The sequence below is a fragment of the Antechinus flavipes genome, chromosome 3, assembly GCF_016432865.1.
Source record: "Antechinus flavipes isolate AdamAnt ecotype Samford, QLD, Australia chromosome 3, AdamAnt_v2, whole genome shotgun sequence".
Classification (NCBI taxonomy): Eukaryota; Metazoa; Chordata; class Mammalia; order Dasyuromorphia; family Dasyuridae; genus Antechinus; species Antechinus flavipes.
The window spans coordinates 314,145,419-314,159,522 of record NC_067400.1 but is presented as its reverse complement, the minus strand read 5'-3'; the positions used below and the strand labels follow the sequence as shown (position 1 = coordinate 314,159,522).

General features: G+C 37.3%; 1 protein-coding gene across 2 annotated transcripts in view; it reads left to right on the top strand.

Moving 5' to 3' along the window:
* The window catches only part of CD80 (CD80 molecule), a 37,585-nt gene that overhangs the window by 6,411 nt on the left and 17,070 nt on the right, over positions 1-14,104 (top strand). For both annotated transcript variants that reach the window (XM_051985339.1, XM_051985341.1), the window contains 2 exons: positions 5,353-5,679; positions 11,879-12,157. In XM_051985339.1, coding sequence (XP_051841299.1) covers positions 5,353-5,679; positions 11,879-12,157 — 606 coding nt within the window. The remainder of the gene's footprint in view (positions 1-5,352; positions 5,680-11,878; positions 12,158-14,104) is intronic.

Sequence of the window (14,104 nt, the reverse complement as noted above, 5' to 3'; positions counted from 1 at the left end):
CAATTGGATCAATTGCTAAGGACAAATGGTTAAAATTATCTTTCACTGAAGACTTGGGGTGGAGGGGAGAGTTTTTGAAGTACAACTACTTTGGGGTTTTATTGCTTAATGAATTAGCTGATCATTATATAAGTAGCAAGGTAGAATAGAAAGTGTGCTTCTGGATTTGGAGGTCAGAGGACCTCAGTTCAAATTCCTCCTCTGACTACCAATTTGACCTTGAATAAGTCATTTAACAGCTACCGATGACAAATGTGGTAAACGGCCTCTATGATCCTTCCCAACTCTAAATCGATAATCCTATTGAGCTGATGGATATAATAAATGTATATTTACAATGTGTTTGTAACAGTGTGGATTCCTGGTCTCAAAGAACATTCAAACAAAGCAGAGAAGGGTTAATATACAGAGAATGTATATTAGTACTCATTGGTTGGTGTTGACTGGGTGGGCAGTAGGAAATCAGTGGGAGGAGAGAGATCAAATTGGGGTTGAAATAGCTAGAGAAGGCCTCAGAGAAGATTGAGCTGAACCTTGAAGAGTAAATAGGGTTTTAGGAAGAACAGGGAAAGAAAGAAAGCCTTCTAAGAATCACATAATTTAGAAAAGTGATGAGAATGGACATATTGTGTGGGTGCAGGACTACTGAGATTCATTTCCTTGGCAAAAAAGTCTTACCCTGATGATTATAGTCTTCAAACTAGAGGTGGCTTTTATAAGTTATTTAATCCAACCTCCTCCCTTTTACAGGAGAGGAAACTGAGGCAAAGAGACGTTAAAGTACATGGTCACATAGGGAGAAAATGCTAAGACTTAGTTTCTACAATGGGACAGCTAAATGATACAATGGATAGAGCAATAGAAGAATTTGAGTTCAAATTCACTCAGATACTTAGTAGCTAAGTCAAAGAGAAAAAAAAAAGATTTAGTTTCTTTCACAGGTCCTCTGACTCCAAATCAAATTCTTTTTCTACCGTGTTATGCTGACAAATAAGAAATAATCTCAGTCCTCAAATCCCTTTTTTCCATGAAAATCTCCTCCTTCTTCTTCCCCCTATTCACAATACTTTTATCCATAAAAAAATCGGGGTGGGGGAGGAATTTACAAATACTAAAGTTGAATTAAATTAATTGAAAGGTCAGAAACTAAATTGAATTTCAACTTTATTTGTGTGGCCTTGGGCATATCATTTGTTGTTTCTGGGCCTCAGTTTATTTCTCTGTAAAATGAGAGAGAAGTGGATCAAATAACCATTGTTATGATATTCCCTAGAATATCAGAGATTATAGAAATCCTAACAGGCAAAGAAAGATTTTAGTCTTCCTTCAGATAGGTACAGAGCTGTATTTTAACCTGTTGCAGAATGGTTCCTTTTTTCTTACCCCCTCCCCCAGTCTTCTCCCTTTTCCTGAATCAGGGGCCGCAGATGCACCCTGTTTTCAGCAGACAGGCAAACACCCAGGATATTACTCATTTCCTTAGCGGAGAGGGGGCAAATGAGCTCATTTGTTACCTAAAACTGACAGACCCAGTATTGGACCAGGGAAATACATAAGTCCTGCCTTCTAAACAAATAATAAAGGTACTAGCTGGGCAGACATTTCAAATTCTGCCTGCAAGGTCTCTCATTGCATTCAGGACCATCTCCAGTCCTCCTGATCTAGATCTTGCCACTGGACCCAGATGGTTCTGGAGAGGAAAATTAGGCAGGTGACCTTGCATAGCCCTCTTTCATTTAAATCCAATTCACTTGCATGTGTTGGAGTATTACTTCCCTGATATCTTGATCCTCTTAGAAAACAAAGGATCAACAACAACAACCTTTTTATTTTTAGCTTTGAAGTGACCAGAAAAAAAAAAAAAAAGACTTGGAAAAGATACATTTGACTGGTAAAGAGTGAGATCTCTAGAAAAAGTGTCTAAAGTAATAAATAGAGTCTCAGCACAGCAACTTCAGCTGGGGATTTTCAGAGACAGTTTTGATCTTAATAAAAGAAAATGAACTTTTAGTAGACCCTTGTAAGAATATTCTTTGCCAGATTATGGGCTTCAACTGTTCATTTAGAAAATAAGGTCAATGTGCTCTTCAGATGCTTTCTAGTTGGGCATATTTATCTGGGGATGAGGGTCAAGGATAGGAAATATAATAAGTGTCTATCATGAAAGCTCCTCTATTATGGATACCCTTCTCTAGGGCCTCAGAATCATTCAATGCTTTGTATCATTCCTTGAATGGTTTGCCTGTGTTAATGATTGCTAAATTAATGATTGCAAAACATATATGTATATATGAAAAAGAAATGAAGGGATCAGATCTATGCCCATTTTAGATTTGTGTCTAGACAGGACATGAGATATTGTATGTAAAGTACTTGGCACATCTTAAGGTGTTAAATAAATGACACTTATAATTATGGATATTGTAATCAATACAATACAATCAATACAATTTAGGCTGTCCTAATTTGAAATTATTTCACATTAGGCAAATACAGTGATGGAATAAGAGTCTGAGGCAGAATTAACGTTTGTAAAGAGGGTACAGAGAATAATCTAACTATGAGTGCAGTGGGACAGGGAGATAGGATGACCCTTTCCCTGGAGAGTCTGCCCTTTGCCATCAATGAGCTTTAGAGAAAAAAGGAAGACCCTTTTCAGGGGCTAAATGAATGAAACACTGGGGGAGGAAGGGAAGAGGCCCCTGGGGAACTGCACTTTGTTGAAGCAAGATAGCAAATCAAGGTATATCACCTCAAGGAGGAAACGTACCCATCTGTATACTATATATTGGTACCCCAGGGTGAAGCCCCAGGAACCTCAGGTTAGTTCTAATTTTAGGTTCTTAAGAAAGATGACTTTAAGCTTTAAGCTTTTTGCTATAGCTTCTGCTCCCCTATTAAAATGCAGATATCTCTGAGATTTGTCAGACTTTAAGCTTCATCCCTTATACTTCAATATAAATGAATCTTTGAAACTTTTTTCCTGGGAAAGTTTTGATAGCAATAGAATGTAAGTACAAATCTCTCTCCTGACCATGACAATTGCATGAGTAACTAAGCCACTTAGTTGATTACAGTTGTATCCCTGCCTCAAAAATTTTTAGGGAAAATCCATGCCCTCCTGGATTTTTCAGTTATTTGTCTATAACTATTAACAGCCACAATCACTAGGCCAGGACCATAAATCCTATAAGGGTCAGTCAACTACGTAACAAGTGAAAGAAGTATATCTGTATCCTAGAGAGAAATTGAGAAAAAATGTCTGTTATTCAGTCGTGTCCAACTCTTTTCTTGACAAAGATATTAAGGTGGTTTGCTTTCCCCAGCTCATTTTATAATTGAGGAAATGAGGTAAACAGTGGCTTGACCATGATCACAAAGCTACTAAATGTTAGAGAGCAAATTTGAACTCAGGAAAACAAGTTTTCCTAACTCTAGTCCTAGCACTTCACCACCGCACTAGCCAGCTGGAAACAGACTTCTGGTAAGAGGTAAGCAATGGATGAGAAATTCAGAATATTGGTTCCCTAAAATAGACTGGCTTAGACTTCAGAGAACTAGTTTGGACCACAAATGAATACCAATCTGATTCCCATCCCTACTCTAAGCCCTCCTCCAAGCAGGAAGTCAAGGACATATTGCTGGGATAGAGATAAAACCATAAGTATCAGGAACAACCAAGATTTCGAGGAGGAGTAATGAAGTAATACAAACCAAAGGAAATTTGAAGATGAAATATGTTATAATTTTTTTTAACCATAAAAAGAAATATTCTAAAGAGAAGACCATGAAGGAAGGGACATTAGGACTGGAACCAGAAGATCTGTGTGCAGATCAAGCTCTATGAGCTTGGGTACTCATTTCCCCTCAGTCTCAGATTCTTAACCTGAAAAAGGAGAAAATTGGCCTAGATCATCACTAAGGTCAATCAATCAAACAAGTATTCTTTAAGAGCCTACGGTGTGCCAAGCACTATGCTGGGCACTGAGGATACAATGGCAAAAATAAGACACGATTCCTATCTCAAGGACCTGGGGAAGACCACAAGTAAACTTATAAAAATGAATGCAGTATAGATATAAAATGAATAACTACAACTAAGTACAAAGCAGTTAAAAACAAGATAGTTTGGGAGGGAAGCAAACTGTTTATTAGTTGGAGAGATCAAGAAAGACTTTAGGTAGAAGAAGATGGTGCTTGGGGATTATCTGAAAGGAAGAGATAATCCTACCAGCTCTTCCATTCTATGGCTTTAGGTTTTAACACAGTTAGGTGGAATTCAGACTGATTGAACCACAAATAAGCTGTATTGAAGTGACTCAGTTTAAACCTGTTTTGTTATCAGGACTCTTTCTCTCTTTTCTCTCTCTGTCTCTTCCCTTTCCTTCCTCTCTTTCTTTCTTCTTTTGTTCATTCTTCCTTTTTTTTCTTCTTCCTTTGTCTTCTTCTCTTTCATCTTTCTTTTGTTCATTCTTTTTCTGTTTTTTCTCTCCTTCCTTCTTTTTCCTCTCTTTCTCTCCCTTCATTCCTCTCTTCTTCCTTTTCTTCATTATTTCTTTTTGTCTTTCTATATTTTCTTCCTTTTTTTTCTCTCCCTGTCTCTTTCACCTTCAATCTCTCTTTCAATATATCTGAGTGTGCCTCTATCTCTGTTTCTCTGTCTCTGTTTCTTTGAATTTCTCTCTCTCTCTTTTTCTCTTTCTCTCCCTCCCTTTCCTCATTTCTTCACAGGACCTGATCATTCGAGGTGGGACCTCAGTGGGAGTTTCCAAGCTCTCAGCTTTAATTGCCCAGGCCAGTTTCTGTTCCTCCTTTTAGTAAGGCTCTTGTTCAGTTCTTGAATTTTACAGGAGGATGCACCCGCCAACCCTTCCCCTCCTCAACAGGAACCTCAGGCAACTCATGAATGATGCATTTCAATGACCTTTTAGAGAAAACACCCACAATGTTCCACAGATGGCTGGAGAAAAACTCCATGAGTCATCCTTCACCAATACTATGGATTTCCAAGCTTTCAGTTATGTTTATCTAGAGGATCATTAGGAACGATTAACAAGGGATGGAGGAGAGAATCAATCATTTTTTGAAAATAAGCAAATAAAAATACACATTTTAGCCTTACAAAGTTCTTTAAAGTTTGCAAAGTTCTTTAAAAAATACTATCTTATTTGATCACTTGAAAATATTGGGACTATATTAAAAAATTCTTAGCTATGTGATGCTCAAATCTTTAAACCCAAGAGTATTGTTGACACCAAATCACAAATATACTCAACTTCTTTGTTCCAGATAACTTGAAACTACAATTCATATTCACTCATACAACTTACATTTATGCTTATTTTCCTTTAGGACAGAGCCTGGTGGCAAGAGTGAATGAACCTGCTACCTTTTCATGTGATTATGATATTCCTAAAAAGGAAATTGCAAATTATCGAGTCTATTGGCAAAAATCTGAGAAAGTGGTACGGACCTATGTACATGGAAAAAAAAGCGAAGAGCTCTTCCACTCTCCATTTGTGAACAGGACGACTCCGATTGACTTACTCAAAAACCTCTCTGTCACAATTCTTTCCCTGCAAGTGGCTGATGAGGGCATCTATGAGTGTATAGTACAGAAAATGGTAGGCGGGCAGTACAAACGTGTCCACAAGCATGATGTGAAACTGTCAATTAGAGGTAAGTGCTAAAAGATTAACTATTATTGTCATGAAATAACAATTGATACTTACATAACTGTCAAGGTTAATAAAGCACACTATCTATCCATTATCTAATTTGATCTTCACCTTGTATGGTACACAGCACAAATATTTTAATTTTCATTTTTTAATAGCTGAGTAAAGAGTAATTAAATTAAATGACTTGCCTTTGAGGTGCATAAAACACTAGATCTGGAGTCATGAAAATCTAAGTTCAAACCTAACCTTGGACACTTACTGTGGGACTGTGAAAAAGTCACTTAACCTCTGTCTACCGTAGTTTTCCTCAACTGTAAAATGAAAATAAAAATAGATTCTTTCCTTGGGTTATCGTGAAGATCAAATGAAATAATATTTGTAAAGTGCTTGACACATTGCTGGTGCTATATAAATACTTAATCCTTTTTGATTTGTACAAGCTCACAGCTAAAGAGAACTACATTAATTAACTAATTAATTATAATTATTTATTAAGCATTTACTCTGTGCTATGTATTATGATAGGTCTTGTGAATATAGAGATAAAATTAAAATAGTTCCTTTTTTCAAGGGGCTAATATTCTACTGGGCAAACATTCCAGATATGACGCATGGTCATACAAACACATGGAAATGGGAACTGGAGTATCATATGTGAGGAACAGAAAGATGGTAAAGATAAAGTACATTAGGTACAATGATGAACCCTCCAAAAATTGGGGTTCAGGGCCAGTGTTGTGAAGCAATTCAAAAAAATTTGTAGACTCACATCATCTCTGAATCAAGGGGCAAAATCTTATTATTATACAATTGACTGGCAGGCTAAGTTCAAAAAAAAAAAATTAGCCTCGCCATTACCAAGAAGAAAATGGGAATAACCTGATGCCACAAAAAGGGCAAAGTTCTTAGAGAATTTTCTGCCAAAAAGCAGGCAAAGCTCTTAATAAACTCTAATTAAAAAGGAAGAGGAGAGGGCCTTCTTAAGGAACTCAATAAGGTCCCATTGCAACAAAAATCGGCTCCAATCAATGGCCCTCCTTATGATTCACCTAGCTACCAAAGACCCGGTCTTTTGCTGGGGTCTTAGTGACCCCATCATTTCCCCTCTCAAACAAACGGGATCTAAAATCTTTTGGGGTGTGGGACAGAGATCCCATCTTCTGCAACAGCTTCCTGCTGAGATTGGATGTATAGATGTTTCTTTCTTACAGATGCCATTCAAAGGGGTGAGGAGCTCATGCTGGACAATGTAGCATTCAGGGATGCTCAGTCTCAGGATCAGAAAGAGACAATATATAATTTTTAACAATCATTTGATAATGAATCAGTTGGAGCACGGGGGAGACAAATCTAGCAAGAAATATGAATAAATATAGGTCACAAAAAAGTAGGGGAAAGATGATTAGAAGTGGGATGAGTATAGGAATCAACAAATAGAATAGCCAGAATTTCGAGTTTACCCATTCTTCTGGTTGTACAAGAGCAGAGTTTTCCTTTTTCTTGTCAAAAGTTTTGGGAGGTCCACTGCTTAAATTACTTTTGAAATGAAGGCTGGATCATTGTTCCCTTTTAGGGAGCTAAGCAGACTAAAGCAAGATATAATCTCTTCTAGCAGAAACTTTGAGACCTCCTGAGTCTTTCAGTCCTACAAGAAAAGGTCTCCTCCCAACTGTAAAAGTGACAACAAAAACCAGAAGTAATTTGAATGTGTAAAGTCAATCTGCAAATCTTTTCCTGCATAGGTATTCCTCCTCTGAACAGAGTTTTAAAGAAGGGAGGAGAAGGGAGATTAATGGTACCTTCAGAATTCACTTGGGCACAAATTGGGCAATCTTAATAAACCTGTCTAATGGTTTTTTTCTAGCTTGTGACTAGTGAAAATAGATTTCACAAGGGACTGGAGGTGTTTTTTCCCAAGTCGGCCACAGAGAAATTTCCACTGGCTTGCCTCTGAGATTAGAAGTTAGCCTGAAGGTGTTTGAAATCACCAGAAGTTGGAAAGAGTAGATCCCAATCTTTAGGGTTGAAGATTATAGGGAGGTATATAAAAATCAGGGAGTTGGGGGAGAAATAATGCCATGATTTAAGGTCATGCATGCAGCAACTTGGGCAGCTGAATCTATTTCTCCTGGCTTAAGTGAAATCATTGAATAACCCTTAGACTCTGAGGAAATATGTATAGGGATTAGGTACTATTGGATGAGGATGGTAATAACCTCTTATTAATATCTCTGAGTATTCCCCATTTGGCAATAGGGGGATGAGAGTATTAGAGAGAGACTGGCATGGAATCAGAAGCTTATACTTTAGAAATTTTTCAATCAAGGGTTGTAATCTCTGGCATCAGGCTTCATTGGGTACTGGCATTAAGGGGGGGGAGGGAACATATTAGGAACTCTGGGGCCAGAGAGTAATTCATCCTGGAATTCCCTGGTTCCAGACAGAGAAGTCCACTTCCACCCAGATTTCAGGCAGAATATGGGAAGGCCTCGAGAAAAGTATGAAAAGTGCTCCCAAAGATCTGAGAAGGGAGAAATGGGTCCCCATTTTCACCATCAGATCATACCCTAATAAAGGGGCTGGGCAAAGGAGAGAATAAGAAAAAGTGTGTTTAAATAACAGGATCCCAAACTGATAGGGCAGAGTGAAGGTCTCAAAGTATTTCCTAAGTTTCCCATCAAATCCTACCCTTTTATAAGGTGCTGGGCAAGGGAGGACAGAGTGCTAGGAAGAACAGAGTAAGTGGCTTCTGTATCAATAAGCAAATTATTGGACTTAACTGCCACATCCAAAATTACCCTGGTTTCAGCTATGGTGATGGAGTAAGGAGGATTCTTGTCAAATTCTCCTGTTCCTGAGGAGACTGGGAGGCAGGAAAACAGAGAGAAATAGCTTGCACTCAGTCTCTCTTCCTGTACACCTCCTGGTTTCACACAGGGTACAGACCGGAGCTTTCTTCAAAGACAGTTTTGAGACCAATAACTCTGCAGGAATCTCCAAGAGTGGGGCCCCTCTGAGTCCCGGACATGACAGCAGCCAAAATCTGAGTGTGGTCCTGCCCCTTGGCTGCAGCTTGGTCCTTGTTAAAAACTCTAAAAGCTGTTTCCAAAATCTATATCTGAGGAGTCTGAGGACATATGGCTAACTTGTGCAGCTTCCTTTGAATGTCTGGGGCAGATTAGCTAATAAAATGCATGCTGAGGACAGTGGCTTTCAGGAGAAGAGGAGTCCAAGTTAGTATATTTCTTAAAAGCTTGACAAGTCATCCTTGAAAGAGGGAAGAGTTTGGTTACTTGGGTAATTTCCTTAAATTTCTCATAATTAATCTGCTTCTCAATTCCCTTCCATATATCTTTAAGGCAGATCAACATGTAGTCCCTTCTTTCTCTGTCTTTCTGGTAATTCCCACCAGGATCTATAACTGAGATAGCAATAATGTTTGAGGGGTACCTACCTGACGAAGGTAACTTGACCATATCATCACCAAACTTCTGATCTAAATCCCAGATTCTTCTTTTTTCCTCCATTGTGTGGCAGGAAGAGATAATCATATTAAATCTTAGAGGGAGATGGGGGAGGGGGTCTCTAGTGTAACAATCCAGTTTTTCCTTAATTTGGGAAAGACCTACCATTGAGAAAGGGACATGCATCCTGAGTGTTCCACCTCAAAGTCTGCTATTTCTTTCAATGTGTGAGTTTAAAAGGTCTTTAGAGACCCTAAAACAGTGCTGAGGAGGAAGAAAAGAGGTCTCACTCCTTATATGGGAGGGACTGAGGAGAAAGGGTCCAGGAGGTTGTAGAATCCAATTTAGGGTATGAGGGTTTAGAGGATCCCATGCGGAAGGATATTTGGGAGTTGGGGACATATTGTTGCCCATCAAGTCCAGATCCTGATATGGGAGTAGTCCTGGCAGGCATTGCTGAGCCTCTTGCTAGAGGCTAAATAAAGGGACAGAAGGGGAAGTTTGTGACCCTGGACAATAGACAATCATCTAGATTGTTCAGTTTCAATCTCAACCTTCAATTTTCCTCTGCTAAATTTAACCAGGAACATCCTACGTTGTTGTCTTAAGTTAGGATCTTGACATAAAGCCATGAAGGCCTGGGCATATAGAACTTTAATCCATTTGTCCAGTTAATGGCAAAATAGACCAAGCTGTATTAGCTTCCTGATGGACTATAGTAAAGGTAGAAATTCATCCAGGACCACTGCAACAAAGGCCCATTCCTATCTATAGCTCTCCCTATGAGCCACCTAACTGGTAAGGACTGGTCTTTTGCCAGGGTCTTATTCACGCTCATCGGTAGATATCTGAGGGCAGGAAGGCAAGCAAAATATGAGGCTGGAAAGGAAGGCTAGTGCTTCCAAATCTTCCTTTGGTTAGTGAAGCTGTGAAAAGTCTTTAAAATCCAAACCAAGGAGTTTATATTTTATCCTGGAGGCAACAAGAAGTCAATGAATCCAAGGAATGACATGATCAGACCTGTACTTAAGGAAGATCACTTTGGCAATTCCCATAATTTTAACAGAAGGAATATGGACTTCATTTTCTCAAGGTTAAGGGAGAACTAATAACTTGATTCACTATGAAAAAAGTAAAACCTCCAGTTAGATTTATCTTCTCTATGCCTCCTTTAATGTCTTTCTCTGATGTCTTATCAAAACATGAAAATTATGTCAACTTCTGCCACGTTCATCAGATTCCATCAAACTGGGAAGAACTTGAAAATGGACCCATGACAATCTGCCAGATTCTTTGTCTGAGGATCAGCAGAGCCAGGTTCAAACAGGCTCACTGTCAATCTCAGCTACAGTGGGGTGAATTTTTAGCCACAGCACTCTTGAAAACCATTTAATAAGTCACTGAAGGACTGAGATTTGCTCTTTTGAAGGGAAACTCACATTCCTAGATCTTTGAAGAATAAGAAATATTAAACACATAGTAAATTCAGGTTTATTGATCATTCTGCCAACTAAAAACCTTTTTTAGATAGTCTTTCTGCAAATGAGTATACAATAATAGATGCTCATGATGATGATACCAGGTCCTCCAGAATTCTAAAGGTCCTTCTTCCTGGATCATCAAAGAATATTAAAGTATGTGCACTGTAGGTTTAGTGGTAATTGTATTTTATGGAAAGAGATAATTCATGGAAAAGAACTATGAAGCAACAGAACATAAGCATAAAGTAATCATTTCATTCAGCAAATATTTATACACAGAGTATGATGATGATAATGATGATGATATTTTCTAGGTAGATACATTTGGTTGGAGGGATCTGCAAATATTCTGCCTTAGAGAATTATCTAGCTTTCCTTTCCTTCTTTCCAGAGACTAGGGACAAATCTACAGATTGTTCTAGAGATAGAACAGTGAAAATAATTTCAAACTTTTTCAATATGTTAATTTATTGAACTGCTTTTTTCCCTCTCATTTTTATTCTTTGTTATGAGGGATGGCTCTGTTGGAGGAGTAAAAGATATGGAAACACTGGGAAATATAGACCAAGTAAAAACAAAAACTATCAGTATTTTTAAAAGGTGTTGCTTGGGGCACAGAATGCTTAAACAACTAGTTTTAGTTTTTATGGTTAATCTCTTTTAGAGGTGGAACATGAACCCAGTTCTTGTCTTTGAGTCTGGTTCTCTATTAGATAAACCATGCTATCCCTCCCATGTGTATACAGGAATATGTGCATATATATCTTTGTGTACACATATATATATTTCAGTTATTTAAAACTGACAATCCACATATCTTATAAAAATTTTATTTTTTATTCACTAGAATCTTTACTTAACTAGAAATATATTCCTGGACTATGTCATATAACAGAGAGTTTATTATATACAAAAAGTATATGTAGTCAAAAAGAAATGGTCTTCCAAGATGAAGAGACTTCTGGGATATAATGGAATGATTCAGATTGTACTCGGGTGAGAAATGAGCAGATGGCTGGCCTAAACATTCATCTTCTGTTTCCCTAATGTGGATAGATGAGAATTGGGGTAACTAGACCAAATTTCCCTGAGATGTAGCTGATTAGCAAAATAATATTGGCTAGCTGTCTCAGAATTATAATTCTTCCAGGTACAGGACTATTAATTTCAAATACAAAATCCAATATATAGTATCTATGCACATATGTTTCACATACTTTCTGGATTCATATACCTCCTTGTCTTTCTCCAGCTGACTTCTCAGATCCTATTATCAAGGTGAATGAAGAAGAATTGCCTTTTCCTACTTGGAGGATAACTTGTTCATCTAGCAATGGTTATCCACAGCCTAACCTCATCTGGTTGAGCAATGGGAAAGAACTAACTTCCCTCAACATCACCATTTTCCAAGATCCAACAACTAAACTCTATGATATTAAAAGTGAATTGCATGTCAATCAAAGCAACAATTTCTCTTTAACCTGCTTAATCAAATATGGTGATTTTCAAGTGTCGACAAATAATACTCTTCGTAAGTACCATTTCAGATAACTTGGTTAACTCAAGCACAACAAAGTAAAAGCCTTAATTGATCATATTTTTTCCTTGTACTCCACTTTCAAAAATAGATTTTTAAATACCTTTAGTTTTTACATTACTTTTATTTCAAGTCAAGAAAAATCCAGTGCTTACTACAACCCAGGTTCTGTGATAATTGAAAGACAAAGACAATCTCTGTCCTCAAGGAGTTCACTGTCTAAGGGGAAGACAATATGCAAGCAACTGTACATGACCAAAATATGTACGGGATGAATTGGAGACAATCTCAGAGGGAAGGCACTAAGATTAGGAAGGACTAATAAATCTTAACTGAGGGACTTTAACTGAGATCTGAAGAATGCCAGTCAAACCAGAAAGTAGAGATAAAGAGGAAAAGATGTCCAGCCATAGGGGACAGTGAGTGAAAATGTTCATTTGGAAGATGGACTGATATATTCGAGCAAGTGAGCCAATGTCATAGAGTATCATAGAGTAAGTGGAAGAGACTAAGGTTGTTGTTTGTGCTTTCTTTGACATTGGGAAGGTGATGTTATGACTTGCAAATGAATTGAATTTAAATAAGGAAAGGCTGTGCAAAATCACCAGATGGAAGAGAGTAACATATATAAGAAGACTGGAAAGATAGAAAAGATATTTCTTAGTATAGTTCTTTCCCTTCCCTACCCAGTGAGTCATCACTGGTTACAAAGATTTAAAAAGGAAGAGGAAGAGAAACAATGATTCACAAAAACCAACTAATACCTTGATTGCCTCTGGCAATATATTCAATATTCCATATCTCTATGATTGGGAGAGGCAGTGTATTTTCCCAACTCTTCCACTGGGCTAAGCTTTATCATTTTTATCATACAGCAATCAGCCTGGGTTTCTTATTGTTCTGCTTACATTGTTGTGGTTGTGCATATTCTTTTCTTGCTTACTTCATTCACCATCAGGTCCTATAAGTTCTTCCTATACTTCTCTGAATTTTTCTCATTCAAAAATTTTTACAATACTGTAATATTTTATTACATTTGGCTATATCACAATTTGCTTAGTTGGTCCCCAATTGATGAATACTTTTTTTGTACCAAAGGGTTAAGCTCCACCTTTTTTTAAAATCATTAGTTCAATAGGAATTTATTTAAGTACCTGCTGTAATAGGGGTCACACACAAAGATAATATTCAATAATGCTAAAGTAAGGAATTGTATGCTTTAGTTCGTCTGTTGCTAACTTGCTATGTGACTGGAGATAGTTCACACCATCTCTCCTGTTAGGGTTTTTGTCATGATCAAATGTGATAATTAATACAAATTATTTTGAAAAAGATTATAAAGTTCTATATAACTATACAATATTCTTTTTAAAATATCATAGCTTTTTATTTTTCAAAATACATGCAAAGATAGTTTTCAACATTCACTCTTGCAAAATTTTCTTAATACAATATTATCAACAACAGTGACTTATTTTTCTTAGAATGTTAGTGCTTACAAGATTCCTTCCTCATGATAATCCAATGAGATAAGCAATATGCTTTTCCATATTGGAAAAAAATTTAAATTTTCAAAATTCTGAACTTGACAAATGCTTTAAAAAGAAGAAGAAGGAGTATAATGCTAAGAAGGTAGAATTGTTTTTGGTGGAGTTTTTTGTTGTTGCTTGTTTTTTTATTGGTGAGGCAGTTGGGATTAAGTGACTTGCTTTGGGTCACACATATTTACTAGTATAAAGTATCTGAGACTGGATTTGAACTCAGAACCTCCTGAATTGAGGGCCAGTGCTCTATCTACTATACCATCTAGCTGTCCCTGGTGGGTTTTTTGTTTTTGTTTTTTTAAACAAATGTGAACTTAATGTGCTCAATTGAGGGCTGTCAACTTGGAAAGTTGTATATGTATTCCAAAGTTTTTTCATTTCTTTTGGAGAATTGTTT